Source organism: Ciconia boyciana, chromosome 13 (genome assembly GCF_034638445.1).
Source record: "Ciconia boyciana chromosome 13, ASM3463844v1, whole genome shotgun sequence".
Lineage (NCBI taxonomy): Eukaryota > Metazoa > Chordata > Aves > Ciconiiformes > Ciconiidae > Ciconia > Ciconia boyciana.
In genome coordinates this window covers 14,130,672-14,155,085 of record NC_132946.1, presented here as the reverse complement: position 1 = coordinate 14,155,085, position 24,414 = coordinate 14,130,672, and the positions used below count along the sequence as shown (strand labels likewise).

The 24,414-nt window shown below is 43.8% G+C and overlaps 1 protein-coding gene across 3 annotated transcripts in view; it reads left to right on the top strand.

Moving 5' to 3' along the window:
* The window catches only part of ABAT (4-aminobutyrate aminotransferase), a 61,832-nt gene that overhangs the window by 12,263 nt on the left and 25,155 nt on the right, over positions 1-24,414 (top strand). Inside the window, exons 2-4 of one of the 3 annotated variants that reach the window (XM_072878252.1) lie at positions 2,294-2,643; positions 11,992-12,120; positions 23,619-23,716. In XM_072878252.1, coding sequence (XP_072734353.1) covers positions 12,051-12,120; positions 23,619-23,716 — 168 coding nt within the window. In that variant the 5' untranslated portion in view covers positions 2,294-2,643; positions 11,992-12,050. Of the gene's footprint in view, positions 1-2,293; positions 2,644-3,620; positions 3,636-11,991; positions 12,121-23,618; positions 23,717-24,414 lie in introns of those variants that run through there. The other 2 variants (XM_072878253.1, XM_072878251.1) reach the window with 2 other exon arrangements.

The window sequence follows — 24,414 nt, the reverse complement described above, 5'->3', positions numbered from 1 at the left end:
ATCCTGGCTTGCCTTGCCCTCTGCTTTGTGATACTAATGTGTTTTGTTCCCGTTTCTTGCAGGCGTATATGACGTTTAGGATTTTGACATCTTGTCTCTACCCTAGAGCTGCTATTTCTGGATACTGAATTTTTCTCAAGTACTGTAGCTCTGTGTTGTTTGAAGTGCTTTGTTTTTCCTAATAAATTGTGGCAGATGCTTTCTAGAGTGTGAGGCAGGGATTAAGGAGGGCTATAGAGTTGCTTCTGGAGGAATTTGCCATCATTTGCAGTGAAATCCAGCAGTTGATAACATAGTTAAACCTTCTAATATTTTCCATAAGAACAAAATATCTTTTATACTGACCTTGTGCTTTTACTTGGTCTTGTGGACCAGCCTGGCCAGAATCTGATCCCCATTTTGCCTTGTATCATCATAATATATTTCAGAAGAATGTATGTAGTATTGATACATAAAAATATATGTGTCAGTGGAAAGACATGCTTTTGATTCTGCTAAAGCAGGAGATTATTTTCTAACAGCGAAGGATTGTGTAATGAGTCTTCCTTGGAAAACTGCGTATCAGTGCAGATTGTATACTTATTGTGGGTGGTTGGCGATGTCCTTTCCAATGACAGACTATTCAACTAAATCTCGTTACCAATGTTCTCTTGATTAAATCAAATGGAAGTCCATGGCTTTCTTATTACAATCCACAGTTTTGTGAACTGCACGTTTTTAATACATCTTAAATAAGGGTTTAGCAGTTATAGTTGCTTCAAATCACTGACATAAGAGTGACTGGGACTTCTGCGTTCTTTACCCTGCACCAGGACTTACATGAGTCATTGTCATCCTCTTTGTGCATCCAGCCTGCCAGGCAGGGTCATTATGGATATGGAGGGGCTGCGCTGTGCGTGAAGGGGCTGAAAGCAGCCATATGTAACAGCAAGAACTTACATCCCACCTAGGAAGTGACGGTTCAGTGTCGAGCCATTTGATACAAGGGTTGAAACAAACAAAAAAATCCACTACAAATAAAAGTCTACTACGGAATTGCTCGCTCCCTGGAGGATGAGTTTCCAAGCAGTTGGACACGACATGGCGTAGCGTGATGGGGCATGATGCTGACTGGAGTCTCTAGATGATGTTGTCATATAAATTGTTAGCACCACTGTAGCACTTCACAGTAAGAAGTACTTTTCATCCAAGATAATTTCGTTTAATGAGTTTAGCCTCACATGATGTAAGGTGCCTCAGCAGAGGCACAAGAATTTCTTTGTTATACCTCAGTCTCCCCAGAGTGCACCCTTAGGAGCTGTAATCCTGATTATTCACTAAATAAGTGTAGTAATAAATTGCTGATACAAAGCATTGCCTTGAATCCAATGTTTTATATGTGGTGAGTGTAAATACCGACAACTTTTCTCAGTCCTTCCCCTCTACTTTGCGATGTGTCCCTCTGCTAACCATCTGTCTGAATAGGATTATTGCACTTTCTGTGGTAGATTAGCTAGTTAATAAGTTCAATTTAGAGTCAGCAGTTTGTTTTACTGTCTGGCAACCACTACAGGCCAGTTTAAATATGTAATTTACAGTCTGTGCATGTAATTAATAACAGATTTTAGATTATGAAGAAGGTGAGGGATCAGCTTCAGTCTTTAATTTGGATCAAACCAACAGCTTGTTACTTAGGAGTAGTATGGTATCTGTCTTATAAACGACTGCAGTCTGAGCTCCTTTCTTGACAGCTGCTAGTATTCACATGGGATCCCAGGCCACAGTCTTACGGCGAAGGAGAAGGGAAATGACACCGTGTTAGCCGCGTCCGATTCCCTTCTTTATTGGTGTTAACGGTGTTTTCATTAGCAGTTTGTCTGGATGGTGATCAGTTGTCCATTTTGCGTAGAAGAGCTCTGGAGAACAACATGGTGACTTTCAACCACGTGCTCCTGCAATGGATATAAACTGGTTGTGTGGACGCTGGCATCACATCTGTTGGTGTGTAAATTATCAGTGTCAGGATAATGTTGCAATGGAGGGAGACTGCAGAGTGTGTTTGGTCTACCTGAAGGACTTTCTGCCCCTCGTCATTCCTGTGTTAGCATGGTAATCATCACAACATCCACCCCAACCAAATAAATACTGCTGCTGTTACTGCACTGAGAGAAGGTGGAAGCAGAAAACGTGGTGCTGTAATAGCAGCACGAACTGGCGTCACTAGATTGCCGGGACCTTAGCTGCTTCCTATAAGCATTGCATCTTCTATCTTTGTCGCTTGCTTCTGATATCTGTCTTTCCCTCTGTCTCCTAGACCCTTCCTTACGCCGCACTGTGCTTGCGCTGAGCCAAGGCAGCACAAGTCTTGGGCCCGCTCTGGTTCCCCGAGGACCAGGCTGCTCCCTCGTCTCCCTCCTTGCAGCAGGCGGGTGCAGGAGCTTTGGCCTCAGCCCCTCGGGCAGGCTTCAAACCCGGCGCTTAGGAAAGCATCCTGCCGAAACGCCGCATCCCACAGCTGGAGCCTACGGAGACAGGGCGTGAAGCAGGTCCCACAGCTAGGATCCGGCCCCTGGCTCCCTGCTGCAGCGCAGCCCTGCCTGTTGGGGGGCACGGAGCACCCCCTCCTCTGCCAGCGTCGTTTTAATGCCCTGATTACTGAAGCGGGTAAGTCACCATCTCTCTTGTAATAATTACACGTTTCCTCTGTGATTTTTCACTCGTCGGTTGCCACAGCAACCGTGCGGTGGCTCAGCCGAAATGCTGTCACAGGGATTTAAATCTGAAGCGGCTCGGCCTTTTCCTGCGCTCTGGCGCATCTTCCCTCGTGCCCCCGGCACCATGGCAACCTGGCGATGGCATCCCTGCCTCGGCGGTGGCACCCTGGGCTCGCTCCCCCTGCGTCCACGGCCCCGAAGGGATGCTGCCGCTGTTCTCTGCGCGTATCCGCGTCTCTCCCGTTCCCCGTCTCGCGCGGTGCGCGGCGGGAGGTGCCGTCGGGGTGCGCGCTGGCTGTTGAACTGCCTGTGCGCAGCCTGCAGGAACTGAACGAACCGACGTCAGTTTATGACAGTTGTGTGCCCAGGTGTCACCCTCGGGACATTTGCAAACCAGAGTAAAATGAAGGGTTTTAAGGACAAAACCTGTTCTTCAGCTTCCACAATTCTTGAAGGCTAAGGGGCCGTTTCAAGCATTAATACAGTCTGGCTGTGCATCTCAGGAACTTGTTTTGAGCAACCTGCCAAGCCGGCATTCGGGTGAACTCGGACTCCCAGGGGTCCGAGCCGATGGGCTGCACCCACACGCCAGAGGTCCTGGAGTAGCACCGGGCAGAGCCAGACGATCTCAGCTTGAGCCGAGCTGGGTGTTTATTACTCTCGGCTGGGCTTGGCTGAGCACGGGGTATAGCTCGCAGGAGCTGGTTTCGTTAACCTTCATTAACTGGGGCATTCCCTCCAGCGAAGCTGCAGGGTCACAGCTCGGGGTTTCCTCTGGGTGATGCCTGTCCTCGCTGCCGGCAGTCGCGAGCGGCTGCTGGAGGGAGCTGACAGCAATGGCATTTCTCACAAATGCAGCCGGCAGCAGCCTACTCTAAAGTGAAGGAGAGAGCGGCGTTCTCAACCAGCAAGCTGGCTGCAGGGACTTTCCATCCAAGTCATGTAAGTGCCTTTGCCTTGTGCCTGTGTGCGGTAGGGATTAGCGCAGACTCCGGCCGAGCCTGCAAGGGCTGCACTCCCGTGCTTTCTCTTCGGAGGTGAACGCGTGTGTCTGTGTATGTGCAGGCATGTAACATGTCCCTGTCTTGGATACGCATGCTTAGCTGTTCCCCGGTTTGTTTGCTGGACCCCTTGTAAAAGAAATCTCCCGCGTGCGTCTGCTTTTCTGTGTTTTCGGCTGAAATGGGGGTCACCTTGAGAAACCAGAGCACTCGCTCCCGTTTAAGACGTTTCCCTTGGTTTGGTGCAGGCTGCCTCCAAGTGAGCTATTTTATGACTTCAGGAAGCAGAAGAATAAATTGTGCTTTTACAGTAGATTTTATTTGATGCTATTTATCTATCTATTTTAATGACCTCTGAGGAGGCGGTGGTAGGATGCTGAGGAATAAAATCTTACAAGGGAATATAACTGAATTTCCTTGGAGGAAGCTCCACTTGGGGGTATTTTGCAATACTTAAATTTTTCCAAAACTACAGAATGCTTGTGGAGCAACGAATCTGAAAAGTGCGGCTGTGTTATAATTTAAGGTGTTTAACCTGTTGAGAGCTGGACTGTTTTGGTGTGGGAAATGTGTGGAAATTAACAGGCACGGTTTGGATATGTTGTTGCCGTCTGCATTTAAAATAATGGATTCAAAATATGCAGGCTTGAAGAGAGGTTCTTATGGGTAGCTCACTAGTAAAGTTCACTGAAATGTGAAAGTGCCATTTTTTTCAGTGGGAACTATCAAGGAGTGACAAACTAAAAATTTAAAATTTTTCAGCTAACGTTAGTTTAGTTGTGCTTGTTTTTTACCAACATTTATGTTGGTAAATCCTGAATCCTAGTGTGCCATAATTGCAACATTCCCACCTGTTCTTATTCATTGGATTATGGACCAGGAGTCTTTTCTTCGTCCAATATTTGTTGGAGAGAGGGAAAACAGAGAGACAAGGGCAGAAAGATTTTTAAAAATAAAAAAAAAGAAAAAAAGATCTATTCATATCCAACACCAAACCCTGCTTAGAAGACATCTAAAGAGAAGAACCTGGACACGTGCATGTAATGACACTTCTGCCTGTAGACGAGTTTTAAAGCTTGATGGAAGGTCTGAAGGCTTCTGTTCTAGCTTCGCTGCTGGTTCAGCTCTGACCTAATTGTTGGTGTCATTAGGCAGGTGGGCATTGCCGTGTCATGCTGGATACCGGACAGTACTTCCAAGCTATAGACGTGAGGTTTTTGTCTCAGGTGTTGCATCTTGGTTTGGTCTTTTGCTGCAGTTTTCAGAACAGACTGACTTGAATGCCAGCTGAAGGTGGAGTGAGATAAGGTAGCTGTGCAAAAAGCCAGTTTATTAAGAAAGACTTATACTGTTGTGTGCAACATTTACTGTTTTGTCAAGACTCGAAAGACAAAACCAGTCTCCCCATTTCTCTCCTTTTGAACAGTAGTGAGAGTGTTTGATCCTGCTGGTGTCAATAAATAAATAAGCAACCATGAATAACAGACACTTGAGCTTTCCTTGTAACTATGACAACTGTGTCCTTGACAACTTAAGTACAATCATGGAGTTTCCAATTACATCCTGTTCTAGACAAAGCTGTTAAGGTTATTAGAGGAATAAACAGCAAAAGCAACTGTCAGCTTGTGAAGTGTTTTCTGGCAAAATCAATTTTGGTGGTAGATACACGTTTCCATTTGCAGGTAGCTGTCGCTTGTCTTGTTGTCGGTGTTGCTTGGTGGGAGATGCCTTGGTGAGCTGTGCTCTCCAAGGACAAACTCGCCGTTCGTTGGTGAGGTCGCTCTTTGCGCTGACTTTTTCGGCTGCTGCCTGTGAAATTGTGCCAGATAAGTGTCGAGCTTCGAAGTGCTGGGGGGTCTCTTTTCTGACATGTGGGTTGTCCCATAGACCCAGCCAACCTCTTCCGCAGAGCGTCTCAGTCACTGTAGTGATCCTGATACGTGGCCTTGGTGTCCTGGGGTGCTTGGAACCACCTTTGCTTTTGAAATACGAGGCTGTGGCCTTTGGTTGACCAAGCTGGGTGAGGAGCAGCTTGTTTCTCTTTTCTGTGCCATCTTATGAGGATGGTGCTGGGTACTGTTCTTCCTGAAGTCAAGGGTTTCAGCTCTATTTTGTGCTGGGTTTATAGATGCTGGATGGAAAATCTAATGCCGGCCTTATATGAACCCTAGAGGTAAATTTTCTTGCAAATACATCTTAACAGGACTTTCCTATTGCCATGATGATTTGAGATAGTCTTAGTCTAGCTATCACTAGAAGTTCTTGGTGTTACTCCGGCAAACTTCTCTTCCAAATGCTGTTGTAAGCTAACTCAAATTTTTTTCAGAGCTATACCTTTGAAAAAAAACCCTGTTGAAGTAAAAGGACCTGTTGTATTTCATTGTGTGCACTCAGGCTTTCATAACTACCTAGTGTATATTGAACTCAACTCTGCTTCTGGGACCAAGTGAATTGCAGTTAAATACATCAACATGCTGGCAGGCTTCTTTATTTATTTACTTCGTTGTTTACTACATTTAAGTGGCTAAAGCAGTAAGTCAGGATTTCTAATGTCACCCAGCGCTCTGTCAATAGCAACTGGTTAAGTCATTCAATTTTCTCCTGCGTTGATCTACTGGATGTGGACATTGTCCGTCTCCCCAAGGGAGGGTGGGGTGGTGCTTAATGATTGCAGTGCATTTTCAAACAGCGAGTGCTGTATACATGGAACCTTTTTATGTAGATACCAGGATGCCATTAGGTTGCCCCATTCTTCCTCAAATGCAGACTAAGGAAGGACATGATTATGTTTAATGGATGACAGACTCGACTGTCTTCCACCTCACCCATACTTATATTTCTTTGTGAAATTGCAGGGATGTTCCAGACTGTAGGATCTCCTTGAGCTATTTTTAGAAGTAAAACACTTGAGCTGCATCACCTAAGTCATGACAGATGCTTGTTTATGAACACTGCAAACCAGGAGACTTGCCCCCCTTTAAAAATCCAAGGCTGCTTGTTATCATTTTTTTTAAGACAGGGCCCTTCAACTCTCTGTTTTGTGGGCCCCAGACATAGAACACTATCTGCCAGAAGTTGGTGAAAATAATACAAAATGAGTAACAAGGGATTTTCAGGAGTTTATGGGGTGCAGAATGTAGAAGGACTAGTTAAGATTCTTCCTCCTAACTTGTCATGCCGTTGCACAGTGAGAGATGGTAGGACTTGGGCGGCATGGATGAGGCTGGAAAGCTTGTCCCTGTTCAGCTCAGAAGCTGCAGTCCCATCCGGCTGTGGTTCTGGCAGCCTTTCTATCTTCCCTCTTTCCGAACTGCTTATCTCATCTGTGACTTACCATACGGTAGTCACTGCTTATGTGATTGGGTCTGTGACTCCCTCTTCTTAGTGCCCATGTCCTGGCCCCGTTATCCAAACTCTTTCCAGCTTGCCTCTGAGATATTCCAGTCAGATTCTCTTCCCGAAAAGCTGTTTGAAGAGCCCTGATGTGCAGGTGTGGGAGCATTGTGGAGGTTAGAAAAGGAGAAACAAGAGCTCATGGAAGATAAACAACACAAAAAACTGGACTACTAAGGCTTTGTCATGTTGTGGGTCTTCGTAACAGTAGCTGGACTGGCTATCCTGTGAAGCCAAGGAAATCAACTTTTTCTTCCAACGGAAAATCAGCTTTGCAGTGTTTTCCCACTTTCAGCACAGCTACCTGGGTACTGCCAGGGTTTTCAACATTGTTCTTTTGTTTTAGTCACAGGAACCATAGCTGATTTTGCCTCTCAATTCTCAGTTTCTTCCACTGTTAAAAAACAGATGCAGAAAATGCAGTGTCAAAGCACACTGAGCTGTGAACTGAAGGGCCTTCTCACCGCTTTGAGAAACACCCTCCTTGCAAACCATCTACACCAGCTCACTGCCAGAATGCCAGGGCGGGCTGGGGTGTAGAAAGGGTGGTTTGCTTTCAGGCGCGATGCTGGTGCTGCCACGGGCTCCCGACAGAGAGGCGAAGCGTCCGCCGTCTGCGGGGTGGCAGAGCTCCGGGACCGTGGGCTGCTGCCCCTGCGCCCGCCAGCAGAGCCTGCACAGCTCGCAAAGCAAATAAGCCTTGCGCTGTTTTCGCATTGAGATGGATCCAAGCAAACAGGAGTAAAAGATAGTTTGAGATGTTTTAAATCTCACAACAATTAACACGTAGCACGACGATGCCCTCGGTGCTGTGCGTCATAGAAAAGTCAAGCGAAGGAAAACAGCAAAGAAGGAATTAATTTGCCTTTACCTCCCTGCTCCCCTGCCCCCCAAATACGCATTGTGAAGACTTGTGGAGTAATTGCAGTGTGCAGCTTGTGCTGCTGTTTCTAAACCACTTAATTGTTCTGGTTAAATGGGTTTGGAGCAGCTGAGGGACAGATGAATGTGCCTCCATGAATTTAAAACAGGCCTCTGTGTGTTTGGCGTGAGTTGCAAGAAAGGGATGCAAATCCGCAGTGCTGACTTCTCAGCCGTGTCTTGCAGAGTCTCTGTTTCACCTCTTACCTCTGCATCTATCCCGAGGATGCTCTCAGAGGCAGGTTTTTGCAAGCTGCAGTCTGAAACACGGACGTCATGCTGCATTAGCTTCTCCGCTAGTAAGCGAGAATGTTGTACGAACTCCTAGCTTGTATATTTTCGCTCTTGTATCTGGATCAAGCCCCCCTGAATGTTGGGGTCCCTCTCTAATTTTTATTTATTTTTCCAGGGATTCCCTCTAAGAAACATAATCTTGTTAGTTCACAGAAACAATGCGTGTTTATATGTTCACAATAGGCTACTGCTGCTGAATGACTGTTGTCGTTCCTAGTAACTAATTTTGCCTGTCAGAAATAATCACTCAGTACAGAATTTTAAGAGCTGCTGTTGAAAAAAATACATCCAATTTCACATCGTGTGCATTTAAAAAATCCACGTATCCTTATGTTTCATGTGCTCAATAAACATAAGCTTCCTCTTTGAAAATAATTTTTCTTACTAAAAGAATGTGACTTAAACGGTATTTGCCAATGCACGTGTTTATGTAATGCAAAATTACATACAAAAATATATGCAGATATAGCTGTTTTGTACAGTTATCTGTAACGATGGCCTTCGCCAGCTCAGGCAGTTCCCATTAGACGAAAAATATTTAGAGAAGACTTCTATGAATCCCTTTTTCTGGAAAAGCCTCACTTTGAGGTCTAAGGTAGCTAGCATTTAATCACAAATCTAATCCAAACATTGTCCTTCACATCCCCTTTACAGTCTGATATCTGAAATTGGTGGATGTATTTTGCCTAGATTTTAAAGAATCTGAAACCGTAGGCTGTTGCTGCGAGGCAGCAGTGCTGATGGAGCGCGGCTTTGCTGCGGTTTTGACATGTGCACGAGAGCTGATTTCTGCTGGCTTGCAAACTGTGCTGCCGCTGCTCGCAGTGCTAGAACAAGCTAGGCCTGTGGGAATTGATCAAGAGATGGATTATGGAGGCAAAATTCAATTGGTTATTATGATAACCAAATAACATGTGCTTAGACAAATATACCAATCACACCAGCTGATCTCCTGTGAGAATTTGTGTGCATAATGGAGATGGAAAAGAAGTTGACTTTAGTTATACTCCAATGTGATATTACATGATTTATTCTGACTCTGGACTAGAAAATGGTAAAACTTTTTATATAACAACTGTCAAGGAAAATTAGGGCTAAGCTACTTTAGTTTTAAACCTCTTGCAATAATTCCTTTCTATGAGTGTTTCAGAAAGCTAATACCGTTTCCAAATATATTTTTGAGCCTTTTATTAATATTGTATTTTAACCATTAAAGGACTTAAGATAAACAGTAAATATGAGTAAAAGATAAAATAACATTCTGGGAGCAAAGATGTAGGAGTGGTTCACCTAGGCAAGGAAGAGTAGGTGCCCCTGCAGGGAAACCTGGCCACTGGCGGGTACGACCACGCGGCGTGACTTGAAGGTACGTTTGATTTGTATGTGAAGAGGCATCTCGTCATTGTGGGGAAGGTAGATTAGTCAGTTTGTAGCAAAACGCCCACGGGAGATGACTGAAGGGGACTAGAATGACGAAGCGAACCTCGGTGGGTTGTTGTAGCCTTCTGTCATAGGTACATTTGCTCCATTTGTTAGTTCCTGCAAAGCTATGTTTATGTTACCTTTTAATAGGCTCCTAGAGACTTTTGAAAAGAAATACTTTGCAGAGCAAACTTGAGGGAATTGTAGATTGCAGAAGTACAGAGCAGATAAATAGCTCTGAGCAGAGAACATCAATCAAGGTGGTTAATCATTGTGAGAGGTGCTGGGCTGATTCACCCTTTAACAGCTTTTTTCCACAGTGGTAATCTCACCGATTTAGACTCGCATTTGTTTTTCCTAGAGGATGGTCATGAGATAAGAAATTTATGGTATTGGGTTACTTCTTTATGCATTGATTATACAAAAGTTAGCACAACTAAAGAAAAAAGCTGAGAGTGAAAAATTAAGTAATTAATTAAATTAATCTTGCCTTATAAGTGAAGTTACTTTTTTCTGAAAAAAATTAACTAGTTCCCTCTACACTTCTGACCCCAAACCGTACGAAGCCAATCTAGCTTTTTCCGGAGTGCGCACGAATGTTGTGCAAGTGTTTGCTCACCTTGGCAGATTTCAAAATACCTTGAATTTTAAACTGAACTCAGAGCAAACGAAGTGAAACCAAGTGCTATGTCAATTGTCTGGGAAGGCCCAGGGAATTTTCTTTGTACCTGAGTATTAATAGGTCTGTGAATTAATAGATCTCTGTAGGCAAGGAGTTTTTTGTTTTCTTTTGCCAATTTTGAAAAAGCTCAAGCGTGAAGGAAAGCAAATGGTATCTTGGCTAAAGACAATACAGAAATTAAATTTCTGATGTATTAGTGTTAGGTAAGAGATACTTCCTATCATGGTAGCAATAGATCAACTGCTTCCCTGCATCTAGTCATCACCATCTGTTTGCATATTTTATCGATGACATAGAAATGACGTAAGCAGTAAGCTGTGATCTCTTTCAGCTGGAAGATCAGCTCCATTCTCAGAACGTATTTGTTAAATAGAGTTCTTCCCAGAAGGTTTACAGGCAATAGTGACATTGCATTTGGACTGCAAGCCTCAGTCCGTTGCTGCTAGATGGTCTACACCCACTGGGGGTTGAGGGACATCCAGTGGGGTGAAAAATGCCAGCTTCGTCTCTGTACAGGCAAAAAAGGCCTCTAATGTCCTACATAGAACACAGGGTACCACACTTCTAAGTGTAAAGTTTGAATTTAACCTGTATCCTGGATAATAATTCAATGACCTGTTTTATCTCTTTATGAATTCCAGCCAGGCTTTCTGCACAGGTGATCCAGAGTGAAAAGAGAGTCATGTTATTGTTCATGCTACTTGACTTTACAAGGTCATTTATGTTTAACTAGCTGAGGTAGAATCACAGAACAGTTGATGTTGGAAGAGACCTCTGGAGGTCATCTGGTCCAACCCTCTACTCAAGCCGTGTCATCTCAGGCAGGCTTCTCAGGACCATGTCCAGTTGGATTTTGAATATCTCCAAGCATGGTGACTCCACATCCTCTCTGGGCAACCTGTCCAGGGTTCTTCTATGTTTAGATGGAGATTACCGTATTTCAGTTTGTGCCCATTGCCTCTTACCCAGTCACTGGACACCACTGAGAAGACCCCGGCTCCTTTTTACTCCCTCCCGTCAGGTATTTATTACACATCGATGGGATGCAACCTGAGCCTTCTTCAGACTGAACAATCCCAGCTCTCACAGTTTCTCTTCAGAGAGATCTGATTAATTGGTAGAAACTGTTTTTTTCAGGGGATTGATTTTATTTTATTTCCTAGTGATTGTCCTGCTGTCTACTTGTATTAGATGAAATTTTTCTCATAAACTTAGACCGAATCAAAATAACAGATTGGCTTGAGAGACTGACTGGAAACAATTTTTTAAAAGTTCAACTTAGTCCACATACATAGAGAAAGTAGAGAAGAGGAACAAAGGAAAATAGATAATGATCTTTATGCCCTGACCCCGCTAAAGCTGGGTGATAAAAATTTAGCCCAGAAGTCATTTGCCTCAACAAGACCTAGCATCAGACTTGGGTCTCCATCCTGAGACTACTCTCAACATCAGCAGTAATCCATCAAAGCATGCTTTCAGTTTCTTTGAATTGGAATTAGTGAAAGGAGAAATTGAAATGAATGGCACAGTAATAGTGGCTGCATCCATAGGGACATGAATAAGTGTTTGCTTTTCTTCTTTTCAGAACATCAGCCAGAAAGAAATCTCTCAAGATTGAGTCTTTTTGAGTAAAGAAAGGATAAAATGGCGTCAATGTTGCTTAGTCGACAGCTGACCTGTTGCCTGCAGCAAAACACCAGGCTGCTTGTATTTGGTAAGTGGTTTTTTTATATTTTTTGGGTTTGTATTTGGTAAGTGTTCACTTTATGCTGGTGGAGAAAATTCCAGTGTGAACATTGCTGGGGTTTGTCTGGTGGTGTTGAATCTTTCAAAACTTGAAGAATATAATGTTCTGCATCTTAGATAATGATGCAGTTGTAGTCCAGAAGTGGCCTACAAAGGTGCTGTGGCTTTTTTGTTGTGTTTTTTTTTTTTTCTTTTTTTAATTCTGTAAACAAGAACTCATTTAGTGAATAATTTGCGCTGTGAACATGCTAACTGAAACGAAGCTCTTCAGCCCTTGGAACTCCGCTTTTACAGAGCTATTTTGTGATGCTACGTGGTGCAGAGATGAAACAACCAGCCATCAAAATTAGCCCTTTTTGTCTTTGTGCTATGTAGCATGACTCTGCCCATCTTCCCTTGTGGGGAGGTTTTGTGTGACTGACATGAAGAGGCGGCCCTCCCTGGGGATGTGTGTTTCTGCCTGTAGTTAGCTCTAGTGGGAAATAAAAGCCTACCGCACAGCATCAAGCTGCTTTCTCCTAAGTGCATAACGACAAGGTCTTGCTTGGCCCCGGCTTGTAATTTAGCATGTGTATGTGTATATTGAGCCTGTAGTCTCTGTGAAATAGATATAAAAACTAAATTTCTGTTGGCTTTGTTGGACAAAGCAGTGTAGAATGTAAGATCTAGCATCCATTTCATGTGCTCTTCTACTGAATACAGTATGGCTGAATGACTGTTTCTGTAACTGAGTAAATATTAATGTTTCTTCTCTCCTCCAGCCCTCCTTCTGCAGTGCCACTGTGCTCCTTCTGCCACTGCCAGGCAAACACAGAACCCTTCCATTTGCTCAGAAACTTAAACATGATTGATTTCCTTTTAAATAATACACTTTGGGGAGCAACTGACCTTTGGCTAAAGAACACAAAGTCTGGTCTTGTAACTATTAGGAAAGTATTAGGTCAGTGTTTCAGTACAGGGTGTGCTTCTATTTATGGGAGTGACGCACTGATTATCTGCGCTGTGCAAGAGCAGTGACCGTTTGGTCGATAGTGGACAATGGAAAGCGCTTGCAGCAACCAGACCTTCGTTAGTTGTCAGTTCTTTGCGCTGATTTGTCATCTCAGTATCACTGAATGCTCCCTGTCACTCCCAGCGTCTTGCACACTTCCATGCTGCTTCCCAACCACAAAGAGAAATATATTGCCGTTGCGTAAGATACTTGAGGTCGCCGGAGGGCAGATGCGCTAACTCACTCCTCCTTTCTCACCATTGCAATGAGGGGATATAGATCTTCAATAAGAAAGGAAAGCAACTTCGGGCTCCATTAATCCATCCTTGCTTTCAGGGAACTTGTAAGTGGGAAAGCCTGCTAAAATACTGAAGCAAAGAATAGAGGGCCTTGGCTGCAGGTTGTGTGAGAGACCTGTGGCCTTTGGGACTGAATGCTTTGTGTGTGTCCAGAGATTAGAAGAGATGGAGCAAGAGGAGAACCCCTCACCAGAAGGAAAGGTATCCTGGCAGTTTTTTAGCCTGCAACATACCTGGCTGACAGAATGGTCAGGAGGCTCTAATGCTTATAGCAAAAATGGGAGCTTCAGGCCATTTTTCTGGTGAGCTCCGGCTCAGGTTGCAGTGCTGCTGGTCTCTGCTGGCTTTTAGGGAAATGCTGAGGGCGATGTCCAGGAGCTCTCTGCCCCAGGGTGCTCTCCTCCAAGGTATTTTTGAGCACTCGAGTTCAGAGCTTTACAGACTGAAAAAGAGACTTGTACATTACTCCCACAAAAATCCTGCAGTGCCATTTGGTCTGCTAATTTTTTTTCTGTGGATACTGAAATGACAGGGTTTGCAAAGGGGGGATGGAGGTGGAGAGGAGGAGAGAATAGATTGCCTCTTGGTAGAAGCCTCTACGTCTGTGGGCTGTCATGTTTCAGTTGTGTGTGTGCATTAAGCGCAATAATCCTGTTCAGCTTGAATCTATGATAAATTTATTTACAGAAAGAGATTTTTTCATCCTTGACTATTTCTGATTTTTAAAGCAAATGTAGGAGTCAGCATGGTGCTGACCCTGGGCATGAAATAAACTGGTTACTGACAAAAAAGGGACATGTGAAAAGGAAGGATGTTGGCAAGTTTGCGTTCACTGCAGCAAAGAATTATATGCACATTCACTGTTGTAAAATGTGGGAACAAAGATTACTAAGCTTTATATTAGTCAAAATATTTCTAGGAACCTTTTCTCTAGTTGTACACGGGGGATAGTGTTTAATTCCAATTAAGATGGATTTCAAGTCCTCAATCTTTTAAGGAACATGGGACAAGAGGTAAGCATCCGGTTGGAGAATCATTTTTACTTAACCGTTGCTTGTAGTGTTCTCATTACTAACACAGTGCTAGCCTGTGGTGAGCTAACTAGACAGGGAAAATGAAAATCATTTAAGTTGACTGAAGTGCAAAAGCTAAGCAAAACATATGAATGTAATACGTAACTTAAGTCTTCCCTAAAAATGTGAAGTATTTGGAGTCCTTATGCGTTCCTTAAAAATAAGCCTTAATCAGGTATGTTTTTATTTTCCTGATGTATTCGATCTACTTGATAGTTTGGCCTCGAAGATAAAGTTCATGAGAATTTGAAGGATGGCAGAAGAACAACAATGGACCGAGTAGCTAGCCTAATCTTTTTTTACAAAGACTCCTGCGTAGTGCTGTCGGTACGGTAACAGCCAGGCAAATCCGGGAGAGGTGGCTGATGTTGGAGAAATGACAACGTACCTCCACGTTACGTCTTACCTGAATTGAGTTGTATTGCTACTGTCAGCCCAGTGTGCCGCAAGGTGATCACAACTGATAGTCTGAATGTACATACGTATTCCACTTTGTGCCGGCTGTTTTTATCAGCTGTGCCACTGTAGTAGGAAAGCTGTTGCAGTTCCATGCTTTGGAGGCAGATGAAGATGCAGTCGGTTGTTAGCTGGTAGGGTAGTACCATAATTATGAGGACAGGCTGGGACTCCGGAGATCTAGGTTGTTTGCTACCGATTACCCCAAGGGGTTGAATTTGTCTTTGAATCTTGAACTGGAAAGCATGCCAAAAGGTCAGTCTTCTGCCTTAAGGTAACATCAGTTTGCATTAGTGCATGCCCATGCCCTTCTAGGATGCTGACCTGTTCTTAAAGGCCCCCAGCAGTGCGGCTTCTGCAGCCTCCCAGGCAATCTGCCGTATTGCTGAACTGACTTTACCTTTAAAACTTTTTTCTAATATTTAACTGAAGTTTCAAAACATGAAAAAAATCAAATCCTTACTATTTGTCCTGCCCTCATAGGACCTGGAAGCTGGAATGTTTATTTTTCCTTTGCAGTAGCCTTTTGCCTATTTGAAACCTATTACCTCCCCCAAGACCTCATACTTTTTTCTCAACTGGTCTAAATACTGTTTCAGTCTCTCCTCATATGTCCAGTTTTATTCCTTCAGATTCTCTGCACTTTTATTGCAGTGCCCTAAATGGACTGACTCCGGTTGAGGCTGTGCTTCACTATCTCACTCTGTTTCCTGTCTCTCTACAGAGGATAATAATGTTTTACCTCACAGGTGTGCTGCAGAAAAGGCTGAGAGATGTTCATGTTAATTATTGACTTGTCCCCATCACAGTTACTGGAAAGAGGTTGGAAAGCCATGAGAAAGATTTACTCTCAGTCCTACTTTTGTCGCCAGTATTAATCCCTGCTAAGGCTTTTTAGGTTTTTTATTCGGTTTGTACATTAGGACCTTCCCTAGGAAATCGGAGAGGACAGCCTGGGTATGTGTGAGGGATGTGTGGGAGAAGCAAGGATCAGTTCCCTTCACTGGATTGTGGAGAACACGGACTTGAGGTCAGCCTCAGCGGACGCCCTGGGAACTGCCCGTTGATGATCTGGCGTGCAAGCTCTCCCCCTGGACTGAGGAGCCTTTACTCTTCTGTCTGATCAAACGTTCCCACAAAAAGCTGAGATGTATAAAAATGTTCATATAAAAACCTGTTGTTGGAAGGAGGCTCTGCTACAAGGCTAAGTTTGGACTTCAGTTCTTGGTTCCTTGAGCAAATGTGAGGCCTTTGATGTTCCTATCTACTTTTCTTGTTCTTTCTGTGCCGCAAAGGGTGGCTGTGGCAACGCTGGCTGTGTTTTCCCACCTGGGCGTTCTTTGTGGCTGTTCATCTGCGGAGGTGTCCTGAAGGGCTCTCATAGCTGTCACGCTGGCCTGTTGTGCTGCAAATGAGGAGGGATGTTACGACTGATTCAGATCACAAGATCTACAAGAAAACTAGCAGTTGGATGCTCCCGTAACTCTGCTGAAGAGTTGATTTGGGATTATGCTGTGATGGGGAGGGGGAACTGTTCTTACTCTTTCTTACGGGAGCTTCCACTTCTGTACGACCTGTTTCGTATCGGATTTTTTCTTCATCTTTGGAGAATCCTGTTTTGATAAAATCTTCAGTGTATATGTGGGAGTACCGAAACACAGACAATCTCATGTGGAACAGCTTCTGATCTTACAGTGTAAGCACTCTGTAAATAGCAATCTCAGTTTTCACAATATTGTGCAATAGCGATATTCATTTCCAAACATCTCTAGTTAGCCTGGCCTTTTGCCATTCCGTTTCAGGATCTGTTAGTAACAGATTCTACTTGCAACACCTAAAAGAGGACTTGGGGGAAATCGCAGTCCTCCTACTTTTGGCTGTCAGGGCCTCCACGCTCTAAAAATTCTGTCTGGAAGGTGGTTTGATAGGCACCGTGGAGTGGGAGTTAGAGGCGTGCATGGGAGATTGCCTTTCTGCACTTGCGCAGGGCAGCAGTGCTGTGGCACACGTAGCGTGCCTCCTCGGGGACTGGGGAGCTCTCACTTTACACCCCTTCACAGCAAAACACTGGCATTTGAGAGATCTGGTATGCCAGCGTTTATTTTCACCTATCTTCTTTTTTTTTCTTGGGGTAGGTCCTCCTCTTAATTACACTGGTGTAAAGTCAGTGCCTCCACTGGAGCTTCTCCCAGGTAATACCCAGTGGTTGTACTCTCAGGAACTGTGGTTCTAAGAGTGTTATTTGTGGTCAAACATACCAGAGGTTTAAGCACTTTCTTTCTAGGCCTGTGTTGAACCTAGCTCTTGTTAGCAGAGATCGCTACTCAGCACAGAGACCCGCTAACAGGAGTGCTCTGTGTGACTACCAACATCACAAAATGCTAGAAGGGTGTACTTATATTAATTACGTTGCTATAGCAATGTGGTACTTTGTTAAAAATTGCTGAGTGAGACACCTGGTGAGTGATGAGAGAAGCATAGAAAAGAGAAGTTGGAAAATGAGCTTTTCTGTCTGCTAGCACATGATGGCATCCTGTTAGATGAAAAGGAAGGATGTGATAATTTGCTGATGTTACTCAAGTGTTTAGAAAGACAACGTGTGTTGCATAGAGCTTTGAGAAGTCTGCAAGAAGCAAGAACAGTAGAATTTAACTTATTGTACTCACCCTCTTTAAATGGGATGGGTAGAAAATTCTCTGCAAATCATTCAGCCGATGTGCTCTCTGATAATTAGGTACTTTAATAGTATATAGATTTGGGTTTTGACTTTTGCCGTGATGTGAAGAGATAGCTTTGTTTACCAGGGAAAGGAGGGTGCTGTTCTCAGTCGTATTAGCGAAATGTAATTTAAGAGCTTTCCTAAAGCTTCTTCAGAGACGGACATTCTGCTGTAGCCCATTACCTCTACACACTTTTAAGATGAGAGCTGAGGTCAAGTTATTTGGTCCTGTTCTTAAGTTAAGCTAATATAACACAAGAAACTCTTTTTCTATTGCAGTTTGATCATAGACCTCAACAGAAAGTCAGTGGATTGACTTGGTTCATTGGCTCAAGAGCGTAACTTTAATTAAACATCTAGGTACTGATTTACATACAAGTTATAGTGTAATATGAATTAAAGAATATTAACATTAAATTACTTTTTTTTTTTTTTTAATCTGTGAGGATGTTTAGGCCAATAATATATTTTTGTTGAGCTTCCACCTTTTCTTTTGAAGAAATTGTAAAACAAAAAAGCCACACAGCCATCAGGCTGTCTGCATGGAGGAGTTAGAGCGGTACAGCTACGTCAGTATCAACAGTGACAGGTTATCACGTGCATACGCTGTCAGTCCATCAGTGACAAAGTCATAATAAACATACACACTGTGGAGATTTGTTGAAGAGTTTCGGCTCCCCCATTTGGGGAAATAGGGGTCTTGACCTTTGTGGCATTTTCTGTATTCTAGATCTTTTATTACAAAGGCAATGCTGTTAGTTCACTGAAGGACCAGTCCCCAGGGATTCTTAATTCTTGAAAATACCTTGTTTGGACATAATAAGAATCTTGGTTTTTATCTGTCCCATCTCTGCTGTCTTTTGGAGAGGCAAAGTGCAGCGTTCAAAACCAAGACCTGATGTGCAAACGTCTAAACTCATTAGTATCAAATTGGAGTAGCCTGAGTTACAGGGTGACTTCAGGGTTTCTGTTGCAGGGTAAGTTGATATTAAAAAGTCAAAGAGGAATAATTTGGGCTAAGTTGTAAAGTACATTGAGTACCTTCAAGACAGAAATGCCAGCTGAGCAGAGCGTGCTGCAGTTTACTAGCGGATAAAACACTACAGTGAGTGATCTGATTTACCTGCATTTACTTGCATCATTAGGAGGATGTGATACTGATACTCAGGGTGGGGGGAAGCAAGAGAGGCAGAGCATGGCCTCTGGGCTGAAATCCTCCTCAAGGCAAAACAAAGCAGGTATTGATGCGGCTGTCCGTCGCACAGTGTCCAAGTGCTTGGAGAAGCCTTTGCAGGAGCGCGAGCCGCCTCCCGGAGCCGTGCTCTGTGCGCGGGGCCTCGGGCACCTGGAAGCAAGAGGCAGAACCCATGCCCTGCCGTTACACGGGGCCCGGGGGACAAAGCGTTGCGGAGTAACAGGGCGAGGGATGTCCCAGAGCGAGGGATGCCAAAAAGCGGATGAGTCTTCATGCAAGGGGTGGCCAGACCATCTTTCACCAGGGCTCTGATGTCTGTGCCTTTTGAGAGTGGTCTGAGCTCCAGGTTTTGCCTGTACAAGGGCAGCCTGTGAGACTGTAGCGAAACGGGCCGTCTGCAGGGGAGCGGTGCTGCGGCAATACCTCTCTGTTCGTTAAACTCTGCAGCGTTAAGCTGAGCGGGAGTCCTTCGCTAGTAAAAACTGCTGCGCTTCCTTTCGTTTCATTTTCACGAGTGTTTGGGCAGGTCCCTGAGCGCTGATGTAGCATTAGGCTTCAAGAGTCTTCAGCCATGTGGCAATAAGACCGTTTGTTTTCTTGCTGTTACGATGCTCTTAGATGAGGAAAGCTCTTTATGTGTGAGTGCCAGTGACTTGCACAACCTGCGTGTGCCAATGCAAGTCACACAGAGGGCGAGCTCTTTGCAGGAGCTGGCCATTTACACTATCATTAAAATTTCTGATCAGAGTCCCAGTTTACTTGAATAAGAATAGAGGAGGAAAAAAAAAAGACTTAAAAGAGGGGAAGCAGGGGAACCATGTTTTTGTGTTCTTAAAATTTGGGTTGTTTTGTTTATTTTTAACCAACCCTGTGAACAAGTATGCATATCTGATGAGTAGTGAGTGAAGTGGGCTATTTGGAATAAATCTGTTGACCTTGCTAGAAATTGTGTGAGTTTGTGCCAATCATTTATGTTATACCCTCAAAGGGAGAAGAGCTTCATTAAAAAATAAAAAGTTTGAGGATTAACTCCGCTTTGGTTTTAGCTTTTGCTACCAAAGGCTTTATTTGTTAGTATGTTGAGGTGTTGGTTTTTTTGAGGGTTTTATTCTAGCCTGTATTCTTCATCCTCTGCCTAAGGGGAAGGAAAAAACCACTTTTCAAAATCCTTTGATCTGGTAATACAGGGCATTTTCATTTTATTTATGGCAAGCTGTTCCTTCAAATTCAAACCATAGCATTTGCCTGAGCTAGGAGGTGGAATGACTCTTTGGCAAGTATAAGGACCAATAATTCGGTAGAGCTGCCATTATACTGGTATTAATAAAATGAGATACTCTGTGGTCTCCTGAGAACAAATATATAAAATAAAGTTTGTATCAGTGAATCAGCCTAGAAATCACTTGCTTGTAGAGCCTGGTGACGTGTAGCATGCTTTAGGAGATAACAAGCAAATGAAGGGAAACCCATCACTTGTGTTGCTCAGTTTTTAGATGGCTCTGGTTCGCTGACTTACTGAAAATGATTGTGGTTTGGATAAGCTGCTCCTGAAGCTGTTGTTAAAAAAATAATGTCTCACAAATTGACCAACATTGTTAATGTGATAAAAATTATCTTTAAAGCAACTCTTCTTCTGGGAAGACCTGTATGTTTTAGTTTCACTTGACCGGTCTTTGCTGTGCATGAAAACCTGTCTATTGATAGACACGAGCTGTGCCAGCGTGAACTAGTGCAGCACTGGACAGCTAAGTACTGTTTGGTTTTAATCACCCTTAGCAAATATCTAGTTCAACGTACCTATGCAAAAGAGGCTGTGGCATTAACTGTAGCAAAAAGGTGCTGATGATCTATGAAGCAGGCTGACCGGTTTTGGTCTTTCTTTGTTACACAGCCTGGCTCATGGAAGCAACCTCCTCTTGACTTGTGGTGTTAAACAAGTTAGGACAATGGTAAAATATTCTCCAAATGTTGTACAGCTCTGTAAATATGTGTGTTTTCGTAGGGGAGACTCTGCCCTTTGCAATATCCACAACAGAACTTTCTTAGAGAAATAATTAAATTTGTGTTTAATTTAGAATCCTCATCTGTTAAAGTATTTCACAGCTTGTCCTTTAGGGAAGTGGAAGAGGGCAGTGTTATCCACACCTCGCAGGTGACGGCCAGGAAATCTTTGACTGTGGGGCTCAGTTTCAGAGCCTGGCGGTCAGGCGTCTTGCATGTTTGCAGGAGCGGCTTGGTTGTTAACAGAAGAGGAGATCTTTAATCACTGTCCAAACAAGTGCATGAGAACTCAGTTAAAAAGACTAAGGAAGGCAGTGTGCCTGCATAAGCTGCTGCTCGGGATGGGAGGACCCTGGGAGATGGACGGAGGGGATGCGGCAGCGCAGGGTCTCTGCTGGCAGAGCACCAGGCAGGGCTGGGGAGGAGGAAGACCACGCATGCAGGGCGGAGTTCACCTGTCTTAAATTCCCAGCTGTGTCAAATGATTCCAAGTATGCTGCTGGCTTTCCATATCTTTCCTGACTACCATATCTTTGCTGACTACCAAAATGTCCTCTATATTCTGTGCCTCTCTTGGTGGTTTCCCCTTTATCATACCAAGTAGCACCCAGAGCCTGGGGGTGGGGAGAGAAGAGGACACAGGAGAATGAGAAATGTTTGCCGCTGGTTTGCTGTGATCTCCATTGGGGAAGGAGCAGGGTGCACAAAAGGGTTAGTTTGGTCTCTTTTCCGCTTTTAGACTTCATAGCGTGTCTACTAAATCTGCAGCTTTATTGGCTATGAATTGTGTAGCTTTTGATCTTTTATATGCAGTAGCATTTTTTTTCCAGTGGAGCAGTTGTCATGCAGTCCCCAATTTACATGAATGCTAAATAGAACGACACAAAAATGAAGTGGCGTTGCCGTAATGAAAGCTATTAATAGCTTTGCGGAGAGGCGCTGACGCATCTCAGATACAACACTTAGAATTAAAGCTGAGGAGAACAATCATCTTTGCAGACTGAGTTTTCCCAAAATGAGCAGTGAATTTAAGCGCTCAGCTAGAGATGCTTTCAAAGGGCTGTGATTTTTCAGATACAGTTTCTCAAAATCAGGCTTGCTTGGGACACCTCAACTTGGGCTGACACAAACTGAGGCAAACGTCTCTAATCACTGCTGGAAATTTTGGCCAAACGGCTGTTTTTCAAAACACTGCCGAGCAGTATCACAGTATACTTTCTATTTTCCTTGATAAATACTTATTTGATTTGACAACTGTTGTTTCCAAACAACAAACCTTTTTCGTAGGTTTCTGGACTGAAACGCTGGCAGAGAGAGGTGGTTACGGTGGAAGCGCAGAGGGGCCGGTGCTGCCGGGGATTCCCGGCGGCACTGCCGCACCCCGCTGCTCTCCCTGCGCGTGGGTGCTGGCTGTCTCCCCACGCGTCTCCCCTTGCGGACCTCTGCGGATTGGGGTGCGCTGTATGGTTTTAACGCTTGGCAGTGCCGCCCCGGCGGGCGCGATGCTGGGGAGCGGTGGCTTCGGGCTTCCAGAGGCCCCCAGGCACGCGCTGCTGTCGCCTGCCTGCCGGGGCGAGCGAGGCACTGCGAGCTGCGGCTGATGCAGAGGGGAGCTGAGGATCTTCGTTCTGGGTTTTCCAAATTGCCCCAACTTAAAATGCCTATCACAGACTAAAAGGAGTTATGCCCTCATCTTTCGGGTGTTGATCTGGTACACGTGTGATACTCCTACGTTAAGCTTATTAAGATTAATTTGTTGATGATACCGTGCTGGCTAAGGGCTTGCGGGTGCTTCATGACAAAACTGTAATGGTTAAGAACATGTTTAGTTCAACACTTAACCACAGCGTACAGAGCAAGCGCTTGCTGGTTGCCTTGGTAGAGCTCTTGAGTCTGTACTTCTTTTGTTGCAAATGTACGATTCCCATATTATCCTGTAATCCCCTTAATGGAATATATACGTATTTGGAATATATGCTTACCAGAACTGTCTCTGTCCTATCAACTATGTCTAAACACTGTATTTTGAAACAGTTACTTCAGAAATGGGAGCAGAGCCTGTAACTGATGAAGCACAGGAGATTTTTGCCTTTTGATTTCATTAAGATGTCGAGTTTATTATGATTGCTCAATTACACACATGGATAAAGAACAGCAAGGTCAGAGGCGGGATCAGAGGAAAAACCATAACTATTTTTGACCCAGATTTCAGAGCTGCAGTGCAAGATGCTGGATTCGTGTGAGATTTTGAATTTATTTTAAACACAACCATTTACCTTTGAGACACAAATCCTTCCCAAACAATGTTCTTTGAGCTATTGCAGAACATCACAATGTTTTTTACCTGTGGACTCCATCAGGCTTTTCGGTTATTGCTGCTAGCAAACGAAACCAGCTCTGCATAGGAGTGGGGAATCCACGGCCAAGGCTTGCTCAAGGCATAATGGACAGACTCACAGCAGAGATGGAAACAGACGTGCTCTTAGTCCTCCTGTCCTTTACAGTAGGATTTGCCTCTGTGTCTCTAGGGTTGCCTTGTCATTTCACTCGAATTTTTCTTTAAAGCCACCTCACTGGTATTAGTTTTAACACTTGTCAAAGATGAGATATTTAGTTCACTTCAGACAGTACAAAGTAATTGCTCTTATCTGTCACGTAAGGTATGGATATTTATTCTGAGAGGAGAGCACAGAAAATATGGTCTGTACTCAGGTTTTCATTATTTCTTACAGGACACAGATATATCAGTCAAGCTGCAGCTAAAATTGATGTGGATTTTGATTATGATGGACCTCTAATGAAGACAGAAGTTCCTGGACCACGATCTAGAGTAAGTTCCCAAAGTATAATGGCTTGTATTTTTTATTTTTTTTTACTTTAGCTGTGTTTAACTTGCTAGAAAACAAATTTCATTCAAAACCTTAAATGTGATGGGAATAAACATCATTTCACAACAGTTGAGGCCTGGTTTTATCAAGATGCTGAGAGTGAAAAGCTCATGAATGAAATGCCCCTCTCTGAGGGAGAGATCTGAATCTCAACTGCCAACTTCCCGTATGAAGTAATTGAAAGCAAAAGAGCATCAGTTTGATGAAACATCTCATCAGACGTGGTTACTTGTGCTCCTGCTGAAACAGAAACTTAGTTAGCTTTTTATGATGGGAAATAATGCTTTGGTTTTGAAATGAAACAAGAGTTTCAATTTGCTGGACATTGTTTTACTCTGGGAGAGTCAGTATTTATATCTGTGGCGGTGGGTATTTTTGTTTTTTGGGTTTGGGGGGTTTTTGTTTGTTTGTTTGTTTGTTTTAAAAAGGAGCTGTCTTTCTAGAACCAATATGCCAGTATCCCTTCTGTGTGTTTCTGGCTTCTCTCATTTTCTGATTTCTGTCTTGTTTTCTCAGTTCAGTTGATCAATATAGAAGAGGCAGCTTTCCCTTTTTGGAGATTTACAATTAAACTGTGTATGCAGCCCATGTAGCTCTGCATGCCACAGTTAATAGTTTTGACTGTCATATTTGCAAGATG